Source organism: Phoxinus phoxinus (genome assembly GCF_949152265.1).
Source record: "Phoxinus phoxinus genome assembly, chromosome: 22".
Taxonomy (NCBI): Eukaryota; Metazoa; Chordata; class Actinopteri; order Cypriniformes; family Leuciscidae; genus Phoxinus; species Phoxinus phoxinus.
In genome coordinates this window covers 1,323,739-1,347,070 of record NC_136897.1, presented here as the reverse complement: position 1 = coordinate 1,347,070, position 23,332 = coordinate 1,323,739, and the positions used below count along the sequence as shown (strand labels likewise).

Genomic DNA, 23,332 nt, shown 5'->3' with positions numbered 1-23,332 from the left:
TGGGGCAGTTAGGCTATGAGTTTGAAAAGCTTCAACATTTTTATTGTTTTTATAAGCTTTTTTGTTTTGTGATCTCTGTTTGAAAGAGTTTCTGCGAGATGTGAACTTAGAATCCCAAGAAAAAAAAGTTTTACGAGTTTGTACCTCTAACTTTTATCAAAATTGCTAATTCTGATATTATCAAAATGGCTAATTCTGAAATTATCAAAATTGTAAGATGTAAACTCAGAGTTTGGAGGGGGGAAATTCGCAACTACCTTTGTATGTTTTAATTTGGTGGAGGAAAATGAGCTTTTATAACCCATGATCTGAGGAAAGCTATACTGCAGTAAGTGTGTGTGTGTGTGTGTGTGTGTAGGGATCAGGCTGGTTTTTCTGGCTCGTTCACTGATCGTCTGCTGTGCACATGACAAACCAGCTCATTCATAGCGTTAACAATGAGAAGGAACGGCGTTTATAAGTTTCTGTCCGTGTTTTCTTGTCTATTTGTCTGTGTTTTCCTTTTGTTTTGGGGTTTTGTCTTTTATTCGATGGTTTTGGCACCATAAGACTCTTTTTGGACACTCTCCTTAAGAGGTTTGTCGGTCATCTAAACCGTTCAAGCAGCTGGTTAACGTTATTCGCCAACATTTCCTCACTGTTTATAAATGTGGGATAATATGACTTTAAACATTTAACGTTATCAGAAAAGCGTGTCTGCTAACATTGTTCTTCCGTTAAACACGAGCATTGTTTTAAATATGTCAAAATGTTGAAGATAAAGCATTCCAATGTCGTTACACCAGCGAAACCTGCACCACGCATTTAATCCTGTCGATTTGCGTATTATTAAATAAATGTTAAGTCATTTGTAAGCTCTTTTGCAATACCAAAACAAACCAACTGCGCATGCGTGTAGGATGACCGTGGTCACATGACATCAACCAGGAAGTGTTCGTCTGGTAAGTGATGTTTCCATGCTATATATTTCTTGCTGCTTTGACTCTGTGTTTATCATGTACATGACAATAATTGTCACAGATCATAAATGTCAAATATCGTGCTTTTTTTACTGCAGTGTGTTAAAACAAACAAACAAACACACCCTGAAAGAGACGCAATGCTTTTTAACGAAGCAGTATTTACTAACACTACAATACTAAAGAACGCAGATTTTACTTTTATTATGTTGAAAAGTTGTATAGACGTGTTGTCAGATTAGTACAACATTAAATCTCTTATTAATATAGACAGACAAGCCTGTTGAAGTGAGAGAAAAGGAACTACTTTTTCAACACTTCCACATATCGAATCTAACAGGAATTTTAATGTTATTATAAGAAAATAATATCAGGCTAAGAAAATTGAGGATTATATTTTAACAGTATATTTTACTTTATTTTATTGTATTTTATTTTGATGTAGGCTATCCAATATATATATATATATTCTTGTCATGCTATCACTGTACATTAGAATCTTGTTCTTAAATTCCCCCTGTAGTTAATAATTTTATCCCTTAAAACTCATCTTTGATCACCAAACTTACATATTAAAATGTTTTTTTTTCCTTGAAAAAAATAAAAACTCTTCATGCCTTAAAATATCTTGAATGTAACTCGACACCCTCGCCTCATTTAGTATCCGCGGTTCTATGAATATGCAAATGAGCCCTGCCTCCACTCACTCACTCAGAGATCCACTGGTGGACGATCACACGTTGATCTGATTGGTCAAGGTAGTGTGTGACGTCAGAAACACCAGCGATTTCAAACCGTGTTTTTGAGACTGTCTTTGGTTCACTGCAGTTTTAAGCAGAAAATACTCAGCAATGCTGTCCACTTATGAACTTACACATGGTGTATTAACAACACATAGACACATAAACTACATTACAAGCTGGATTTACACCACAGGGGGACTTTTGTTTTAAGTGATCTGAAACTGGAGTCATATAATAATATATTTTTAAAATCAGGGCAGAATATTTGTGCATTATATTCAGTCTCATTTTCCTCTTATGGCAGTGTGTGAAGAATCAAACATCAGTCCTGATGGCAGCTGAATCGACGGCCGCCCCGAAGCTGCAGTTTTCCCCGTTCTTCAGCGCCCTGGAGGCAGGATTCTGGCATCAACTCACGCAGAAGAAACTCAACGACTACCACTTAGACGAAAGTCCCAAAAACATCAAAGGCTATTACTATAACGGTGAGTGTGGGAGGTTTCGATGGTCTTCTCTCCTCTATTGTGTCGTATATCGAGTGAAACAAGGACAGATGTGGGCGGGGCTTGTGTCTGTGGGGAATTGACCGTTCGCAAAGACACTTACTTTTCGGTTACTTTAGATATTAAACATATTAAACAAAGTCTCACCTTTCAAATTTGGTCATTTTTTAAAAAGAAATTTATAGGGCTGTATTCTCCCAGTCGATTAGTCGATTGTTGGTCGATACGTTCTGGCTCGACCAAAATTCTGATTGGTCGATTTTTTGCCGCGTTCGTTTCATCAGGTGGAAAGCACTAATTGCTAATGGGGGTGTTTTCAGATCACCCCTGTTTCACAGGTAACAGTCTGTCTTCAGAACACCCCCCTTGTTTTCACTTCTTTTGGATTATCCCAACCCACCGGAGAAGAGAGACAGATTGAAGAAAGTAGGCTACTAAGGCTTGCTGAATATTATTTATTTAATTGTGAGAGCGTTTAATTCATAGTCAGTCCTCTTCTACCATGTCAACAAAGACATCGGCAGTGTGGCAGCATTTTTTTATTTTTTTTAGAAAACAGGAAAAAATTATTGCAGCCCAATGCGCAGTGCCACTGTTTGTATTAGTTTTGAGCCTATGCTTTATTTTCAGTTATGCACTTTATTTCGTTTTTGCTCTTGATCTGGTTTGTTTAATAAATATTATTTTTTTATTAAAATGGACGTGCCTTTTGTGTTTAAGAGTAAAGCTTTAAGTTAATAGTCTATTCGTGTCTCAGCCGTGAAGCTGCGCTCCTGTGTTCAGCCTCACTCTGCGAGCTGCACGGCTGAAATTATAGTGCCTGTCAGTTATTATAACGTATGACAAAAACTATTGTCTAAATTGTGTTGCATATTCCTCAACCGTTCTTGTACTGATATCACTAGTTGACATAGTACTATTTTCGGAAATCATAGGCTATGATATTGTGCAGGTGCACGTGATGCAACGCTGTCAGACTCGTGTGTCAGACTCATTTCAGTGCAAAATAATTTGGTCAAAAACGATTTAATATACTGTAAATAGCCTACTAGTTTTTTATGTTTATTTATATTTCATTTAGGCGGACAACAAGGCTACCAAGTACTGCGCAGCTAATTAATTTAAAGTTTTTTTTCCTAACGTCATTTTTAGTCGAAAATTTCAGGACTTCAGTCGACCAAGATTTCCTTTGGTTGATTACAGCCCTAGAAATGTAAACAATAAATAGCGTTTTGTGGCTCTTTAATGTGTGTGTCAGATCGCTGTCAGTTAAAGCCGCTCGTGAACCGATCATCTCTTCCTTCTAGTTCATTTATAGCATCAAATAAACATGAATGAACATCAGAAGGAATGTTGTTTTAACCGCGGAAAGACGTCAGTACACTCCGCTTCTCAAGCTCAAATCCTCCAACGGTAATCTACTAACTCTCCTGACCGCTTTGTCGGACAAAATGGCGGATGGCGAAGTATGATTGGTCAGATCACCTGTCAATCAAACTCCCTGTGAAGGGTCGATTACCAAGCAATGCTTCATTTTGTTCAGTCTGTGGTGTAAAAAGTGGATTAGCAATTATAGAGAAAACTAAAGAAAACACATCCAAATTATAAACTTTCGCTCTATGATGGTTAAGTAGCAGTTAATCCGCTATGATTGGTCAGATCGCCTGTCAATCAAGCTCCCTGCGAAGGGTCAATTGATTGGATGGTTGTGGTTTGCTATTGGCTGATCTCATGTGAGTGACAGGTTGCCCCGCCCACATCACCAGAGAAGAGATGCTGCGAGAGGAACTTATTCTGATTTAGGATTATGTGGGAACATGCATTTAAAGTAGAGGTCTGCACGGGAACTCAAACATTACACTTTAAAGTTGCACAACTATTTACACAACTATAACATATATATATCGTCCCGCGTGACGTCACGCTATTTGGAGCAGCCATCTTGACGGAATAGAAAATGCTAAACCGCCGGTGATATACGGCTCGTCGCGAAATATTCCTATCATGTGCGAGCGATGCTGTGCAGTCGGATGTGATCAGATACGTGATCATACAAAAGGAATATCTTTGTACCGTATCCCAAAAGAAATAAAACGGAGAAACAAGTGGTTGGGGGCAATAAACAGGTGATTTTGTTTTGTGTTTCCCCTGTAAACTCAGTTTAAAGATTATTACAGCTAACGTCACTATAATTTGGTTATAAAAATACATTGACCAACTTTTGCGGTGATGATTGAAAAATCCTTCCCCGCTGGCGTCCAAATAAAAGAGTTGCTGACCCATCCGGACTCGTGATACCGATAGCCTGCTAACGTTAAGCTTTTGATGAAGCTCCGGTGTAGCGTTAGCGAGATGGGAAGTGAATAACGTAACGTTAGCTGTAAATGTCACCGAACTCAATGTCAGGAAGTTTTTCTACACATTTAATGCCCGTAAAGAGAACTTGTGGTGCTTCATATGGATCTATGATTCCTAATTCCTTTATCTTCCTCTTGTATCTTTTTGTGATGCTAATAAGTGCGATGACATGACGTGAAGAGCTAGCTGACGGCCGCTGTGCTAATAATAGATAACGTGGTGGGGGAAAAAATAGATTCTGTTCAATATCGAAAAATTTTGCGCACGCAATTATATCAATACTGTAGTGCAAAGTATTGCAATATTTAGGCTAATTATAAAATCATTATAATATTAGTATAATAATAATAATATACCAATAATATATATTACACACCCCTAATAATAGATCCATTGCCACCGAGTAGCTGACGGATGTATTCCGTCAAAATGGCTGACATGCGGCTAGGGGTCACATGACTGGGAGATCCCTATAGCACATGTGCAAAACAGTTTTGTAAAATGATATATGTAAGGAATAATTGACGACAGGCCGTTGAATTATTATAAAAATAATGCACACCCGAGGTGGTAATGCGGTCACGACGCGAAGCGGAGTGGCCGTTACACCTCGGGTGTGCATTATTTTTATAATAATTCAACAGCCTGTCGTCAATTATTCCGCTTATACTACAGTTACCACACCTCGAAATATTGTTCAGATGATGTATTTCAAGACGTTTGTAAAGTTTTTGTCATTAAAACGCTCTTGTATGAAGGACTAATTCCTTGCGCATCTAAACCCATGCTCCGTTGCTAATTCCAAAACGTCATTTTAGAGTTAGTAACGGAGGTTTGAGCCGCTGATAGCAGACTAATGCTGGACACACTTAACGACTAGAAACATTCTCTGACTGTGAATGCACTAGAGAGAGAGATTCTATATAGAGAGAGAGAGAGAGAGACAGAGAGAGAGAGAGAGCATGTGCGTCAATATTATTATTTATTTATTTATTTATTCAATTCATTTTAATTAGGCTAATTCGTTCATTCTTTTTTTCTATTAGTGACAGTAGACTAGACTAATAAATGAAACACAAAGCCCTTTTAACAAGTATAGGCCTATCAATAATTATTTATTTGTTATATTATTTGCAATAATTACGAAAACCCGTGCATTAGGACAATCAATTTATTTAAATATTCAGTTTAATTTTCTATTGATTATATATAGGACTATACTTTATTTATTAAAATTAAACTGCATGTTTCCATTGATTGTGAAATTTTGCAGATCAAGCGCATGGGGCTGCATGGTTTTACTTGTTATGAATTGTATCCTAGTTTCCGTTATTACAGTTAAGTAGGCGCAGTGATCTGGAGCTGTAATGAGGTCAAGACCTGCCGGAACTACTTTAGCCGTGCGGTTCCCTGAAAATAATTGCACACCTCAGAACGTCCGTCAACCAATCAGATTCAAGCATTCAACGGCCCTGTAGTATAAGATAAAATAAAAATGATTCATATATTTTTACAAAACTGTTTTGTGCATTTGCTCCGGTGCGCACTATAGGTCACAGCTGCCCAATCAGAGGAGGGCGGCTGAACCGCGCACGTACTCTCTTTAGCGCGTGCTCATATAACCTTATGCTATCACAACACAGCAAGCAGCAAAGCACACTATATATATACTGTATAGCCTATATAGTTTTTCTAATGCTGGGTAGTACACACCAAAAGATTTTTTACACTACTACTACTAAGTTACAAACCCGAACTCGGGTAGCAGACCTCCAATGTAAAGTCCCCCTGTGGTGAAAATCCAGCTTTTAATGTAGTTTATGTGTCTATGAGGTGTTATTAATCTGCTTTAACACACACCATGTGTAAGTTCATAAGTCGACAGCATTGCTGAGTATTTTCTGCTTAAAACTGCAGTGAACCAAAGACAGTCTCAAAAACACGGTTTGAAATCGCTGGTGTTTCTGACGTCACACACTACCTTGACCAATCAGATCAACGTGTGATCGTCAACCAGTGGATCTCTGAGTGAGTGAGTGGAGGCGGGGCTCATTTGCATATTCATAGAACTGTGTAACCAATCAGATCAACGTGTGATCGTCCACCAGTGGATCTCTGAGTGAGTGAGTGGAGGCGGGGCTCATTTGCATATTCATAGAACCGCGCATACTAAATGAGGCAAGGGTGTCGAGTTACATTCAAGATATTTTACGTCATTTTTTAAGAAAAAAAACATTTAAATATGTCATTTTGATGCTCAAAGATGAGTTTTAAGGGGGTAAAACAATAATGATGAATCATTTATAATAATAACACTGCAATATTCCGTATAATAACGAGAACTGTCAATTTTGATTTCATGGTGACTTACTGATGTGAGGAATATTGTTTCCAAGCTTATTAAAACTCAGTATACACTACAGTCTCTCATAGCGGCGCAGAAATAAATATTTGAATGATTCATAAAAGATGAGTCACTGTCTGGCCGTCTGAGAACTTGGTATGGAGTTAAAGGTTAGGATCATGATATATTTTGGTTTTATCACGGCACACAGTGAGTGTGTATTAGCAGCGTTTGTTGTTTGTTTTTGGCATCTGAAGAGAGAGCGTTATTCATTGAGAATCCATCAGCTGTGTTCAGGAACTATAGTGTGTTTGATGGAGGCAGAAGGTCATTCGGGGATTAGAGCTGAACGCTTCTGGATACATGGAGAAGCACAAACATTTGTGTGATTCTAAACTAAACTAAACAACGTAATTTAATAGAGGTTCTGACAAAATGTTAATTGCTGCAGTCTTTTTAAAACATTTCATTTATTAGAATTATTTTTTTAATCAGTTTGAATTAATGATTTAATAACTCCCTCATAAAGACTTCACTTGTTTCATTACTGGATGAATCAGTGTTTTTGAACGATTCTTTTGAATGAATGATTCAATGACTCACTCATAAAGACTTGACATGTTTCATTACTGGATGAATCAGTGTTTTTGAACGAATCTCTTGAATGAATGATTCAATGACTCGCTCATAAAGACTTGTTTCATTACTGGATGAATCAGTGTTTTGGAATGAATCTCTTGAATGAATGATTCAATGACTCACTCATAAAGACTTCACTTGTTTCATTACTGGATGAATCAGTGTTTGTGAACAAATCTCTTGAATGAATGATTCAATGACTCACTCATAAAGACTTGACATGTTTCATTACTGGATGAATCAGTGTTTTTGAACGATTCTTTTGAATGAATGATTCAATGACTCACTCATAAAGACTTGACATGTTTCATTACTGGATGAATCAGTGTTTTTGAACGAATCTCTTGAATGAATGATTCAATGACTCACTCATAAAGACTTCACTTGTTTCATTACTGGATGAATCAGTGTTTGTGAACAAATCTCTTGAATGAATGATTCAATGACTCACTCATAAAGACTTCACTTGTTTCATTACTGGATGAATCTCTTGAATGAATGAGTCAATGACACCTACTGGTGTAACGATGTAATGGTGATTTACTGTATTTTGATCTCTACCGTAGACATCAGTGTTTATATCTAAACTATAAACTTTTATCTCAGTACTTCTGTGATAATCTGAATGATTGTAAGACAGAATTATTGAGACTGTGTGTTGAAAAGACTGTTTGTGAAGATGTTTCATATCTTAACATGACAACGGCTCTCCGGATCAGAACTCAGATCTGAATGTTCACTGTGATCGACTCATCAAAGCTTTAATAGACAGAGAATCACTGTGATTTAGGAATGAGATCGAGTGTGTGTGTGTGTGTGTTTGAATCAAGATCACGATCTCTTAATGATTAATCGTGCAGCTCTAGCATGCATAAAAAACATGTACATTTTGCACACAATATACATGCTGAATACTGCAGGAATATTAATAGTGTAGTAGTGTGTGTTTCCCTTACACTTCCTGAACAACCAATATGGCATTTTCTCTGGGATTTATCCCGACACATCATGCAGAAGTGTTGGATTACAGAAGCCATTGTAATGCTCTGCTCTCATGCGTCACAGATTATTCTTTTATTCATCCCACAAGCTAAAGTGACTGAGAACACTGCCCGTAATGCACTTTACGCAGTGATATCATAATGCACATGTTGTGTGATATATTGCAGGCGATCCTGATGGCTTGCCGACACGCTTGACACTGGAGTTCAGCGCATTTGATGCGTAAGTTTTGCATATTAAAAGCATGTAATGTAGTTGGTTATTCTGAAAGCCTTGGATAATGGCTCCAATATCACGTCTGTTACTTGTGAAATTAATGATTTTTTCTTGCCAATTACATCCTTAGGGATTGTTTCAGTGGCTTTAATTTAACATTTATGATGGGCGAGTAATTGCACAGGGCCGAAGTCTGACGGGGCCGAGCAAAGTGAAGTCACTTCTGACCCCATATAACATCTGAAGCCCTCTTTTACTATATATATATATATTTATATATTCACTGTAAAAAACAAATTGATTTAACTTAAAAAAGCAAGTTGCCTTAAAATTTTGAGTTCGTTGTAATTAAAAAATGTAGTTAATACAATGAAGAAGAATGGTTTAATAAACAGAAACTCACAATAGTATGTTATCTTCACACATTAGTTATCAAAGTTGATTTGACAAAAGATAAAAAGTTGTGATAACAAATCATGAAAATATTTTTTTACTGTGTATACATACATATATATTATTAATGCTGTCAAAAAGATTAATTGCAATTAATTACATCTAACATAAAAGTTTGTGTTTACATAATATATATGTGTGTGTGTGTGTACATTATTACATTTATATATACTATATATATATATATATATTAGGGCTGTTAAAAGATTAATCAAGATGAATCGCATCCAAAATAAAAGTTTGTGTTTGCATAATATATGTGTGTGTACTGTGTATAATTATTAATATATATATATATATAAAAACACACACAATCATGTATATATTTAAGAAAAATTGGTTATATTTATATATAAAATATTTATATATAATATAAATTATATAAATGTATATAGAGTATATAAATGCAAATATTTCTTAAATATATACGTGAATTTGTGTGTATTTATACATAATAATTATAGACAGTACACACACATATATTATGTAAACACAAACTTTTATGTTAGATGTAATTAATCGCAATTAATCTTTTTGACAGCACTAATATATCTATACTGTGTGTGTGTGTATATATATATATATATATATATATATATATATATATATATATATACCGTCCAAAAGTTTAAAAAATAAAAGCTACAAAGTATACTTATATAAAGAAGTCTCTTCAGCTCTTTTATGTTCAAGACAAAAATACAGTAATATTGTAAAATATTATTACAATTCAAAATAACTGTTCTCTATGTGAATATATAGTTAAATTGAATGTATTCCTGTGATGCAAAGCTGAGTTTCCAGCTTCATTTCTCTAATATGCTGATTCGCTGCTTACAATCACATGAATAAATTATATTTTGAAATATATTACAATAAAAAAACTATTTTTTTGACTTGTAATGATATTTCACAATATTACTGTATTTTTATGAAATAAATGCAGTCTTGGTGAGCAGAAGAGACTTTGAGACATGAGTGACTTTAATTTTTCTAATATTACTATATACGTTCATTTGGTTTAAAAGAAGGTTCCATTTTTTTAACAGGACTTTATTTATTCTTAACAGCGTACTTTAGTTAACATGACAATAAACGATACTTATACAGCATTTATTAATCTTAGGTAATGTTTATTTCAACATGCACATTAACAACTTGATGCTTATGCAACCCCTAAAAAACATATGATGTGTGATATTTATGAATTGATAAATATCATTATTAAATATTAATACAAACAACAATACTTTTTGAACAATTTTCTTTTTTTTTTGATTTTTTCAAAACAAAATGAATATAACAAATGAGGGCTGCAAATAGCATATATTACTTACTGGTAAAGTGACTGAATATTGCATATGGAGCATGTAAAGCGTGTATGCCTGCTGTGTTTCAGTGACGGACCCACTCCGGCGCGCTGCTGTCCGGCTCCGGGGACGCTCTACAACACCAACACACTGGAGGCCTTCAGAACCACGGATAAGAAAGCTCTGCTGGATAAAGCAGCCGATGAGGTGCAGCGTCTAGTGTGTAGTGTGTGTTTATTTGTGCTCGCTAAACCGATTATTCACTTTCTTTTAACTGCGTATCTGCATGCTGAACATCCCTCTTCATCATTTGATAAATTACTGTCATCTTCTTAAGGCGAGACACGGCAGGCAAAAACATTGTTTTTCTTTCACAGGTCAATTTTGAGATTTTGGGCTATTTGTCTTCAATAACATCTTCTTTCAGACTTGTGGTGAAAAAAAGTCCAAAATACACATTAAGGTCTTTATTTTACTAACTTTGTCTATTTGCGTCTGTAGATTTCTCTGAAATTCAACAAAAGTTGTCGTTATAAATCATCATGATCCGTGATCTCTGTCTGCTTCCTTTAATCACACACACCGCTGGAAAGCTCTCTCTCTTCTTTACAACGCTGTCGATCCAAATATGGTCATTTCCTTTTAATCAGCAACCAATCGTGAAAGTACAATGGGCATTTAACTCTAAAAGCGAAATCTCATTGGCTGATGTCAATGTCTGACGCCGTGATTGGTTCAGAAGCATCACGTGACGCGCTCTGACACTCAGATGTTTGTTTTTGACTGTTTTCTGCTCAGTTAAAGGCCATAAATGCTGTGTTTATAAGTGTTGATGTGATTTAGGTGGTTTGTATTGTTGTTGCTAATGATTTGATGAGATATTGTGTCTGTAAATAGTTGTTTCCACTAAAAAAGTATGAATTTTTACATTACAAATCTTTAAATGCCTTTTTCACAAAATGAGTTTTTTGTCATTCTCCAGTAGAAACATCTCAGCCGATGTACACCAAACTCTCCAGTTACACACTTAGCAGTATTCTGAAGATATGTTCAGAGGGATTTGTTAATAAATCATTCCTGGCCTGATTTATGTGACATTTTATTCAAACAAATATGGCGAAAATCAATTTAAGGCTATGGACAGTATATTTAGATTTCCTAGGTCATGAAAGCATATATCCTGAAATCCTCTGATCATCTTTTATCATCTTGTGTGTAATCAATTCTAAAAAAGAATTTTGCACCTGGCTTTATCATATGTTCAGATCTATCTACCGAAAATATGTGCAAAATTGTGCATAGTTAATGAGATAATGCATAATTCGCATAATTAAACACAAATTTCAAAAACGTGTAATACATTTTTTTTATGAACTTGTGTAAGTAATCAACTGAGGAAGATTCATGGTGATATCTATTATTTAAAAATGTTACCCTATTTACCTGTAGTGTCTCGCCTTAATACAATTGCGTTTGCCGCCCGCGTTCTTATATACACGCTAATAATAGCAGTGGCCAGTTAGCGCTGAGCTTTGCGAATAAAGCCGGTCTGTAATAATACTGATCTTTCTGTTCTGGAAAAAATAATCAATAACTCAATTTTGAATATTGTGCTCAAAAGTTTAGTGAATTTGTGTTTCACGGTGTAAATGCACAACATTTCTTACTATTGTATGTGCATAAAGCTGGACTCTTCAGACGGGTCCAGGGAAATGTTCTGGGACAACAGTGTAAAAATGTTTTAAATAAATAAAAAATAGGATTAAAATCAATAAATAAATAGATTTAAAATTATATAAATACAAGATTAAAATTATATAAATACAAGATTAAAAAGAATAAAATAAATTGAAAACAAATATTAGAATATAGCATTTGATATTAATAAATGAAGAAAATAAAATTTTAAAATAGGTTAAAATGAATTGTAAAAGTTCAATTAAAAATAAATTGATTAAAATTAATAATACAAATTGGATTAAAATAAACAAATGAATTTTGTTTCAGTACAGTGCTATAGTGAGTAGAAGAAAAACTCAATTTTGTATTTTTATTATTATTTCTGACAGTAATATACAGCCATATATTGTATAAATGTAATAAATAAATTGAAAATTCATAAGTATATCTTATTTGACTTCACGCTACAGTAGTGAAAATACAGTACTTTAGTTCTAACTTCTTCATTTGCAAGAGATGAACCCTTGAGCTTTTATTTTGGCGGAAAACTACCGTTTCTGTGAAAACGTCTCATTACAAATCTAGCCTATTTGTTGTTCCAATTCCACATGCAGTTTTAGATACTGCTGTAACCAGTTTGGGTATAAATGTATTTAATTTCCAACAAGTGGACAGTTCCTATGGAATTATCATGTAACGACACTGATATACACAACAATTACCTTAACAATTACACTTTATATTAAGTGGACTGTTCCTGAGGAGTTACCATGTAACACTGGTATCACAAGGTGAAACTTTAGTTGTAATTCAACATTAGTCCTGCCAGTCATAAATACATGTATTCCAACTGGTAACTGCAGTATCTAAAACTGCATGTGGAAGTGGAACAACAAATAGGCTACATATTGTTGTTACAAAATGTAGTTACATAATTACTGTTACACATGTGTACTTACTGAAGTGAAAAAATGTTGTTACCAATGTCCTGTTACACATTTGTACTTACACATACCATTCTGAGGGTTGTTACATATGTGTAGTTACGCAAATGTTACAGATGTAGATACTATGTACTAATGTGTACTTACACTGTAGTTACATACTATGTACACATGTAGTTACCATGTAAGTTCACAGGTATTAGGGCCACTTAATATAAAGTGGGACCCAATTTATTTATATCTGCCTTTTAAATTTGAGGAAGAAGATCGGAGTGATAATGGTCATATATTGGGGTCTGTTGCATCTACAAGATTGAGAACCCGTGGCATAAACTACATGTGACCCGGACCACAAAACATGGCTCAATATTTTGAAATTGAGGTTTAAACATCATCAGTAAGCTGAATAAATAATCTCTCCAGTGATGTGTTGTGTGTTAGGATAGGACAATATTTGGTCGAGACACAACTATTGAAAATCTGGAATCTGAGGAGCAAAAAAATGTAAACATTGAGAAAATCTCCTTTAAAGTTGTGCATTTATGTTCACGATTGTGCTGCATTCACTCACAAAAATACATGTTTTATATATTTACGGTAGGACATTTACTAAATATCTTCATGAACATGATCTTAATATCCTCATGATTTTTGGCATAAAAGAAAAATTTATAATTTTGACCCATACAGTGTATAGTTGGCTATTGCCACAGATATACCCGTGCGAGTATTTCTGCTAATGTCAGTAATTAACACTAATAATGTTGTCTTCTCCACAGATTTGGAGCGCTATTCAGTCGGGCGCTGCGTTGGACGACTCCTCAATCCTAAACAAATTCATCCTCTTGACATTTGCGGTTTGTATGCCAACAATGTTCCTATAAGTGAATGTCCTTTCAGTTTTCATATGTGTGTCTGACCGGTCTTTTTGTTGATCCAGGATCTGAAGAAATATCATTTCTATTATTGGTTCTGCTTCCCTGCCCTTTGCTTTCTGGAGGGGGTCCAGCTGGTGCAGGAGCCGCGGTCATTAGAGAAGAGTTTCTCCGACACACAGGTGCGATGAGAACACACACTACTGACGAGGAGGTTTTGTGGGAAGGATAATGAGTCATTATGGAAAGCATTTGCTGATTAGAATTTGTAATGCAATGTTGATTATTTGAATGCATAATATCAAATAGGCCCCAAGACGCCTGATCTATCCTATCGATGTCCTTTTTCATATTCTCCTCATATTCTCCAGTGTTGCGGCTCCTCTCTTCCCAGTCTGTCAGTAACGCTCTGTTTACTTCCTGTCTCTATGAAGCCCCGCCTTCTGAAAAGCACACTGTGCTCTGATTGGTCGGCTGGAGCAGTGTGTTGTGATTGGTCGAGGGCTTTGAGTGTGTTTGGGAAAAGTCCCGCCCCTTACCATAACCGCCAGTTTAACACACTAACTCAACCAGGCCCCGCCCCTTTCTTATGCGCATTAATTATTATAATGAGGAATATTGTGACTTGTTATTATAAATATGTTCCAAGCAAGCTTAAACGTTAATTTCATTGTGTTTGATGAGTTGCTGAGGTGCACTGATTGTTTGCATTGATCCGTTTCTCAGATATCGAGTTTGACCGCGGCGTATGACAGTCTTTGCTCCTCAAGCGGCACGACGGCGCTCCCGCACTTCCTGATGAAGTACACCGATGACAGCGTTGAGGTCGCTCCGCTCAAAGACCTGAACGCCTTCTTCCCAGACCTGAAGAAGGTATTTCCAGAGTAAAGTAGAGCTGCACGATTAATCGAACACACACTCGATCTCATTCCTAAATCACAGTGATTCTCTGTCTATTAAAGCTTTGATGAGTCGATCACAGCGAACATTCAGATCTGAGTTCTGATCCGGAGAGCCGTTGTCATGTTTAGATATGAAACATCTTCACAAACAGTCTTTTCAACACACAGTCTCAATAATTCTGTCTTACAATCATTCAGATTATCACAGAAGAACTGAGATAAAAGTTTATAGTTTAGATATAAACACTAATGTCTACAGTAGAGATCAAAATACAGTAAATCACCATTACATCGTTACACCAGTAGGTGGCGACAAGTGACTGATAACATTTGTATTGTCATTGAATCATTCAGTCAAGAGATTTCCGATTTCCCAACAATTCCGAACCGTGCAGGAAAACTAATACTGGCTTTTGGGTGATAGATTCATAAATATGGAAAAAAATTGATTTGTGGCCTTTGAGAATCGATTTTGAATCGACCGCATTTTTAAAAACGATTAATCTGAAAAAAAGAAAAAAAAATGTGCCCAGTCCTAATATTGAGATTGGCATGTGATTCTTCTCAGTGTGTCAGTATAATAAGGGATGTGGTGTGTGTTGTAGATTGCTGTGTGTGTGTATGACCCATGCACACTGCCTCAACATCCGGGCTGGCCTCTCAGAAACCTCCTCTTCCTCATCGCTAAAACATGGTACGTCTCCAATACTGAGCTTTTCCTACGCGCTTCCCACTGGTGTTAAAATACAGCCCGGTTTCCACAGTTGCACTCCTGACGTTACTTTCAATCTCACACACGTTTGTTCTGCAACTGAACGAATGTGAGAAAATGTGATTTCCAACCATCTGCTAATGTTGTGGGTTTGTAAAGATGTATTGCCCGGCTCAATCACGGGTGTTGATCCATTTACTTTCTGTCTGAAGTTTAATGTGTGTTTAATATGTGTGTTTAATAAGTGTATACTCAGATTATGTACAGTACTATGATGCTGCTTATTTGTTAGTCATGTAGCAGAGGCACCTTTGCAAAAACACGACGGCTGCACACTGTACAATCTGGGAAATTTACGATAACAAATGGCAAATGGGTTTGCTAGAACTTTGCTCTAAATGTATGGTAGCAACATTTTACATTTTACAGGTTGAACTTAAATTTACATTTAAAAAAACATATACTGTATGTCATTAGTTGAAATAATGTTAAAGCTCCCCAGTAGTCAAAAAAATCTCAAAAATGAAATATTTAAAAAAAAAATTGCTTCATGCCTTAAAATATCTTGAATGTAACTCGACACCCTTGCCTCATTTAGTATGCGCGGTTCTATGAATATGCAAATGAGCCCCGCCTCCACTCACTCACTCACTCAGAGATCCACTGGTGGACGATCACACGTTGATCTGATTGGTCAAGGTAGTGTGTGACGTCAGAAACACCAGCGATTTCAAACCGTGTTTTTGAGACTGTCTTTGGTTCACTGCAGTTTTAAGCAGAAAATACTCAGCAATGCTGTCCACTTATGAACTTACACATGGTGTGTGTTAAAGCAGATTAATAACACCACATAGACACATAAACAGCATTACAAGCTGGATTTACACCACAGGGGAACTTTTGTTTTAAGTGATCTGAAACTGGAGTCATATAATAATATATTTTAAAAATCAGGGCAGAATATTTGTGCATTATTCAGTCTCATTTTCCTCTTATGGCAGTGTGCACTCTTAATACTTAAATCTTCTAAAAATCTTACTCATAATATTTTGGATAAAGACACATCCACATGATTAAGTTCATCACAAGCGGAGGTAAATAATAATATATAGAAGTCATACACACAAATACCAAACGCGTCATGATAACACACATCACAGTAAAATAATGCAGTAAACATTCATTTAACAACATAAGATGTAACATAAAACCCTAAAAATAAACGATTTCAATGAAAACCATCGAATGTGTCTGAAGTGTCGCACAGGCAATCTTACTGTGAAACTGCACTAAATGTCCCAGTAGTCGATTACAGTTTTACACCACATAGATCAAGGGAACTTACTGTTAACCAATCAGGTTTTACCGTACCTTTTACCGTTAAAATTACATTAATTTTTTTACAGTGAAGAAAGGATGGCATCCAGTCTTAATACTTTAATAGATCACACTATTGAATGATTACTATAGTCATATATCAAGATATGTACATGTTACGTCAGAGAATACTATAGTAACCAAGGTAAATGTCCAAATTAAACACATGGTTCTATATCCATTTATACTTGGTCAGTTCATGCGCTTCGATCGCTTCGATGAGTTTTGACTTGTTCCCATAAATATATCTGTGCAAAATCCTAGGAGAATATAGAACTCTAGAATATAGAGAATATAGATAACTGGGATGAATGAACTATTGAATATGCATCTGCCCCAAAAACATGGTGCTATAAGGCTCCCATTCCCAAAACACTCCCATTCCACATCTAAAAAATGTGGTATTACCATGAGACATGTCCAAATTACATTTAATCATTTAATCATTTAGCAGATGCTTTTATCCAAAGCGACTAACAAATGAGGAGAGCAACAGAAGCAGTTATACGAACAATAGGACAACAATATACAAGTGCTGTGACCCTTGTCAGTTTAGTATAACGCATATATATATATATATATATATATATATATATATATATATATATATATATATATATATATATATATATTTATTATTATTATTTATTTTTTTTAAACATGGGAATATGATATACAGTCAAACCAAAAATTATTCAGAATTATTATGTTTCACTAGTGTGTGCAGGACTCTATAGTGCATTTCTGTAAGTGAGGAGAGCAAAATAAAGTAAATGTGACATATTATACACAAATATTCTTCATACAATGACTACCAATAAATATTTTGGACCAGAAATGATCAGGACACTCTCATATAGCACGCTTTGTCTTTATCATGCAATTTATACGCGAAAATGAGTTTTTACATGCGCAGTCAAACCAACATTTATTCAGAGTCCTTCAACATCTCTCACATTATCACAGTTTATTCACTATAGTTTAGAAAATGTAATAAAATAGGACAAGAATTCAGTTATCAAATCAGTTGATAAGGTAAAGAAAAATGCATTCAGACACCAATATAAAATATATATTTATTTATTTTTTCACTAGTGTGTGCAGGAGACTATAGTTCATTTATGTAAGTGAGGAGAGCAAAATAAAGTAAATGTGACATATTACACCCAAATATTCTTCATACAGTAACATTCATACAACTTTGGGCCCAGAAATGATCAGGACACTTTGAGCTGGTCATGTTCTGCTGAAGTGTTTGTCTGTAACTGCTAATGCTCTTTTTACACACACACTGAACACACACACACACACACACACACTGAACACACACACACTGAACACACTGAACACAATGGAGCATTGCTTGGTCACTGGTTGAGCTAAACTGGTATTATCTAATTGTGTAGTTAAATTTACCAGCTGTGTGTGTGTGTGTGTGTGAGTCTAACAGAAGTGTGTGTGTGTGTGTGTGTGTGTGTGTGTGTGTGAGACAGTCTAACATAAGTGTGTGTGTGTGTGTGTGTGTGAGAGAGAGTCTAACAGAAGTGTGTGTGTGTGTGTGTGTGTGTGTGTTTGTGTGTGTGTGTGTGTGTGTGTGTGTGTGTGTGTGTGTGTGTGTGTGTGTGTGTGTGTGTGTGTGTGTGTGTGTGTGTGTGTGTGTGTGTGTGTGTGTGTGTGTGTGTGTGTGTGTGTGTGTGTGTGTGTGTGTGTGTGTGTGTGTGTGTGTGTGTGTGTAACTAAGGACGGACAAAACCTGTCAGATATCTACTGAGTTCATAACTCCATTTTCTAAACTATAGCGAATAAACTGATAATGTGAGAAATGTTGAAGTGTCTGGATATATTTTGGTTTGACTGTGTGTGTTTTTATGAAGTTGGTGGAAGATTTCAGGAAATATGTCTGCATTTTTCCGCTTCCCAGTGTTGAAATGTCACATGGGTCCGTGTGGCTCTTCCAGCCGGCGTCTCTTTGTAATGGTGAGTTGAAGGTCACTCAAAGACGTGTGTGTTCACAGCGCTGTGTGTTTGTCCGTGTGAATGCCAGGGGTTCGCAGCTGGATGTTCTGGAGGTTCTGTGCTTCAGAGACCGAACTCTACAAGGGAGCCGCTCCGTTCGGCACAGCATCATCTTTCGGGTCAAGCTCCCGGACCTCTCGGCGTCTGCAGGTGATTTATCTTCAGTCCTCAGCCTGACAGCCAAAGGTTACACATTTAAAGCCGCTTTTGGGGTGATGTGAACCGTAAGTGACAGATTCAACAGCTTTAGGAAAATGCTAATTATCTTATCTTTTTTATATATTATTATTCATTCTATGTAAATATGGTTTTAACTCTTTATTTTGATAGTTCACTTTAGTACAGATGCACCGATATGAACATTTTTGGCTGATGCCGATAACCGATAATTCTTTGTATTTGAAAGCCGATAACCGATATATTGGCCGATAAATCTAAATCCAAGTTTTTATATAATTTTTTTGAAAGCCTGATTACAAAAACACTCTCTCACCATTAAAATCCACGTCCCAAACACACAATTATGATGATCTCATTATAATGTTATGTAGCCGATATGACACACTTGTGCTGCACTTTACTGTATTTTCCTTTTTGAAGTGATTCCGATCATATTTTCCCTTTTTTAAGTGATTCCAATCATATTTTTCCCTTTTTTAAGTGTTTCCAATCATATTTTTCCCTTTTTTAAAGTGATTCCAATCATATTTTTCCCTTTTTTAAGTGATTCCAATCATATTTTCCCTTTTTTAAGTGATTCCAATCATATTTTTCCCTTTTTTAAAGTGATTCCAATCATATTTTTCCCTTTTTTAAGTGATTCCAATCATATTTTTCCCTTTTTTAAGTGATTCCAATCATATTTTTCCCTTTTTTAAGTGTTTCCAATCATATTTTTCCCTTTTTTAAGTGATTCCGATCATATTTTCCCTTTTTTTGAAATGATTCCAATCATATTTTCTCTTTTTTGAACTGATTCCAATCATATTTTTCCCTTTTTTTGAAGTGATTCCAATCATATTTTACCTTTTTGAAGTGATTCCAATCATATTTAAAGCAGTTCAAACTCATCATGTTGAACAGTCGCATCTGAAGAGTCTCAGCTGAAGGAAATAATACATTATTTATTGGCTTTAATATATCAGCCACATTTTATTATTTTGCCGATATCAATAACATTTCAAATGAACATATATCGGCCGATACCGATATGGTGGCCGATAAATCGCACATCCCTACACTTTAGACATTCTACTAACTATAAGTAACTTTGCAAAAAAAAACTTTAATGTTAGGTGCGATTAATTATAGAAAAATGTGATTTAATTAATTTTTAAAAAGATGTATCTATAGACAGCTCTAGTATACATGTATTTTAAAGGGATAATTCACGCATAAGTGGAATTGCTGTCATCATTTGCTCGTTCCTCTTTCTTTCTTTCTTTCTTTGGAGGAAACAACAGAACTAGTAACTAAGCAACCACTAAAATGTCATGTTGCTTTACACAGCCATGGCTGGTTAATTACTGTAAGTCTCTAATTTACATGGTTTCTGGTTGGGTGTGTGAGTCAAAAGCCAGTGGAATATGGTCATGAAAAACTAAATGAGGGTTAAATTCACTAAACATGTGTTGTCTCCGCTCAAAACACTGTGTATCATTCTCTGTCCTCCTGCAAACGAGATAAAGCAGGAACAATCGTCTCTGAATAATAGCACTTCAAATATTCACTCATTTCTGTGCAGACATGCCTCTCATATCTATGTAAATTAGGCCAGTATATTCACAATATTATTTGTTATTTCATGCCATCCTCCTTATTTAATGATAATGTAGGATTGTGTGTGGCTATTTGTAACTAGATGTGTCTGGCTTTCGGTTTCATTCATTTCCATTTATTTGCTGAACAAAAGCATTCAGTTATGCTGATTATATTGCAAATTGGTGTTTGTTTTCATATTATTCTAATCATAAGTGCAAATGTTTTGCACTTTGTTATTATTATTGTTATTTACCTTTAGCTGCTAATGCAAAAAAAAAAATCATTTTTCTAATTCTAAATAAATAAAACAAATATTAGATGTCAGTCCTTACAAAATTTGTTTAATTCAATGTGCTAGTTTGTAATTATTTATGACATTTAATAGCATTTCCGGTAACACTTTATTTTGCAGTGTCCTTGTTACATTATGTTGTACTTACCACAGTAATAACAGTAAATTATGCATAATTACATGCAACTAACCCTCAACCAAACCCTAACCCTATAGTGAGTACATGTAGTTAATTAATATTACTCAGCACTTAAATATATAATAACACTGTAACAATGACTCCTTAAAATAAAGTGTAACCGCATTTTTTGAGTGAAAGAAAAAAAGAAAGAAAGAAAGAAAGAAAGAAAGAATGAAGGAAAGAAAGAAAGAAAGAAAAGATAGAAAGAGAAGATGGAAAGAAATAAAAGAATGAAGGAAAGGGGGGAGAAGGAAGGTAGGAGGGTAGGAAAGAAAGAAAGAAAGAAAGAAAGAAAGAAAGAAAGAAAGAAAGAAAGAAAGAAAGAAAGAAAGAAAGAAAGAAAAGAATGAAGGAAAGAAAGAAAGAAAGAAAAGAATGAAGGAAAGAAAGAAAGAAAGAAAAGAATGAAGGAAAGAGGGGGAAAAGAAGGAAGGCAGGAGGGTAGGGCTGTAAACGATTAATCGCGATTAATCAAATCCAAAATAAAAGTGTGTGTTTATATAATATATGTGTGTGTATTGTGTTTATTTTGTATATATAAATACACACACATGCATGTATATATTTAATAAAAATGTGTTATTTGTATATAAAATAGTTCTATTTATATATAATATAAATCATATAAAAATATATATGCAGTATATAAATGCAAATATTTTTCAAATATATACATGTGTGTGTATTTATATATACAAAATAGTTATACACAATACACACACATATATTATATATACACACACTTTTATTTTGGATTCGATTAATCGTTTACAGACCTAAGTTCAGGTGTAGATCAGGCTGAGCACCTCCTCATGTCGGTGTGTTCAGACGTGTGTGTGTGTGTGTGTGTGTGTGTGTGTGTGTGTCTGCTCGAAGCCTGTGTCCTTCACCGCTGGAGATCCCTGACCCTCAGCCTCATCACACATCAGACTTGTGAACTCCTGTGGGAGTCTCTGCGCTGGCGGTGTGAACGGGGGCGGCGCGGTCAGCGGTGGACGGACGGTGTTGTGCAGACCTCATATCGGCACGGAAATCCCTTGCGGATCGAAATATGGTCATTCTCACATGCATGGCCTCTTTCTTAAACACTTCTGCCCTCGATCGCGCGGCTCTTCTGACACACGTGCGTGGATGTCTTCACACTTCACTGAGGTTTGACTTTCTGAACTGCGACGTTCACTTGCAGTGTAAAGTCCTGTGATTGAATTCTGGGTAATCCACCATTATTTCACAAACTAGATAGGCTTATATATGAGAGATAAAGGGATGCACGATATAGCGGCCACCATATCGGTATCGGCCGATAAATATTCATTTTTAATGTTATCGTTATCGGCCTGATAACAAAAATTTGAAGCCGATAAATACTGTGTTTTTCCTTCAGCTGAGACTCTTCAGATGCGACAGTTTAACAGGATGGGTTTAAACTGCTTAAAATATGATTGGAAAAAGATATCACTTAAAAAAAGGAAAATACAGTAAAGTACAGCACAAGTCTGTCATATCGGCTACATAACATTATATTGAGAACATCATAATTGTGTGTTTGGGACGTGGATTTTAATGGTGACACTTTAGTTTTTGTAATCAGGCTTTCAAAAATTATATAAAAATTTGGATTCAGATTTATCGGCCGATATATTGGTTATCGGCTTTCAAATATGAATAATTATCGGTTATCGGCTTTCAAATATGAAGAATTATCGTTATCGGCTTTCAAATATGAAGAATTATCGGTTATCGGCTTTCAAATATTCACTCATTTCTGTGCAGACATGCCTCTCATATCTATGTAAATTAGGCCAGTATATTCACAATATTATTTGTTATTTCATGCCATCCTCCTTATTTAATGATAATGTAGGATTGTGTGTGGCTATTTGTAACTAGATGTGTCTGGCTTTCGGTTTCATTCATTTCCATTTATTTGCTGAACAAAAGCATTCAGTTATGCTGATTATATTGCAAATTGGTGTTTGTTTTCATATTATTCTAATCATAAGTGCAAATGTTTTGCACTTTGTTATTATTATTGTTATTTACCTTTAGCTGCTAATGCAAAAAA

At 35.4% G+C, this 23,332-nt stretch overlaps 1 protein-coding gene across 5 annotated transcripts in view; it reads left to right on the top strand.

Moving 5' to 3' along the window:
- Positions 1-320: 320 nt before the first annotated feature.
- atg7 (ATG7 autophagy related 7 homolog) overlaps positions 321-23,332 on the top strand; it is a 123,147-nt gene continuing 100,135 nt past the window's right edge. For all 5 annotated transcript variants that reach the window (XR_013795893.1, XR_013795894.1, XR_013795895.1 and 2 more), the window contains exons 1-9: positions 321-941; positions 2,007-2,187; positions 8,716-8,770; positions 10,617-10,734; positions 13,931-14,008; positions 14,092-14,208; positions 14,753-14,899; positions 15,534-15,622; positions 19,062-19,183. Coding sequence is in view for 1 of the 5 variants with exons in the window: in XM_079597525.1 (XP_079453651.1) it covers positions 2,034-2,187; positions 8,716-8,770; positions 10,617-10,734; positions 13,931-14,008; positions 14,092-14,208; positions 14,753-14,899; positions 15,534-15,622; positions 19,062-19,183 (880 nt within the window). In the remaining 4 variants the exon portion in view is untranslated. The remainder of the gene's footprint in view (positions 942-2,006; positions 2,188-8,715; positions 8,771-10,616; positions 10,735-13,930; positions 14,009-14,091; positions 14,209-14,752; positions 14,900-15,533; positions 15,623-19,061; positions 19,184-23,332) is intronic.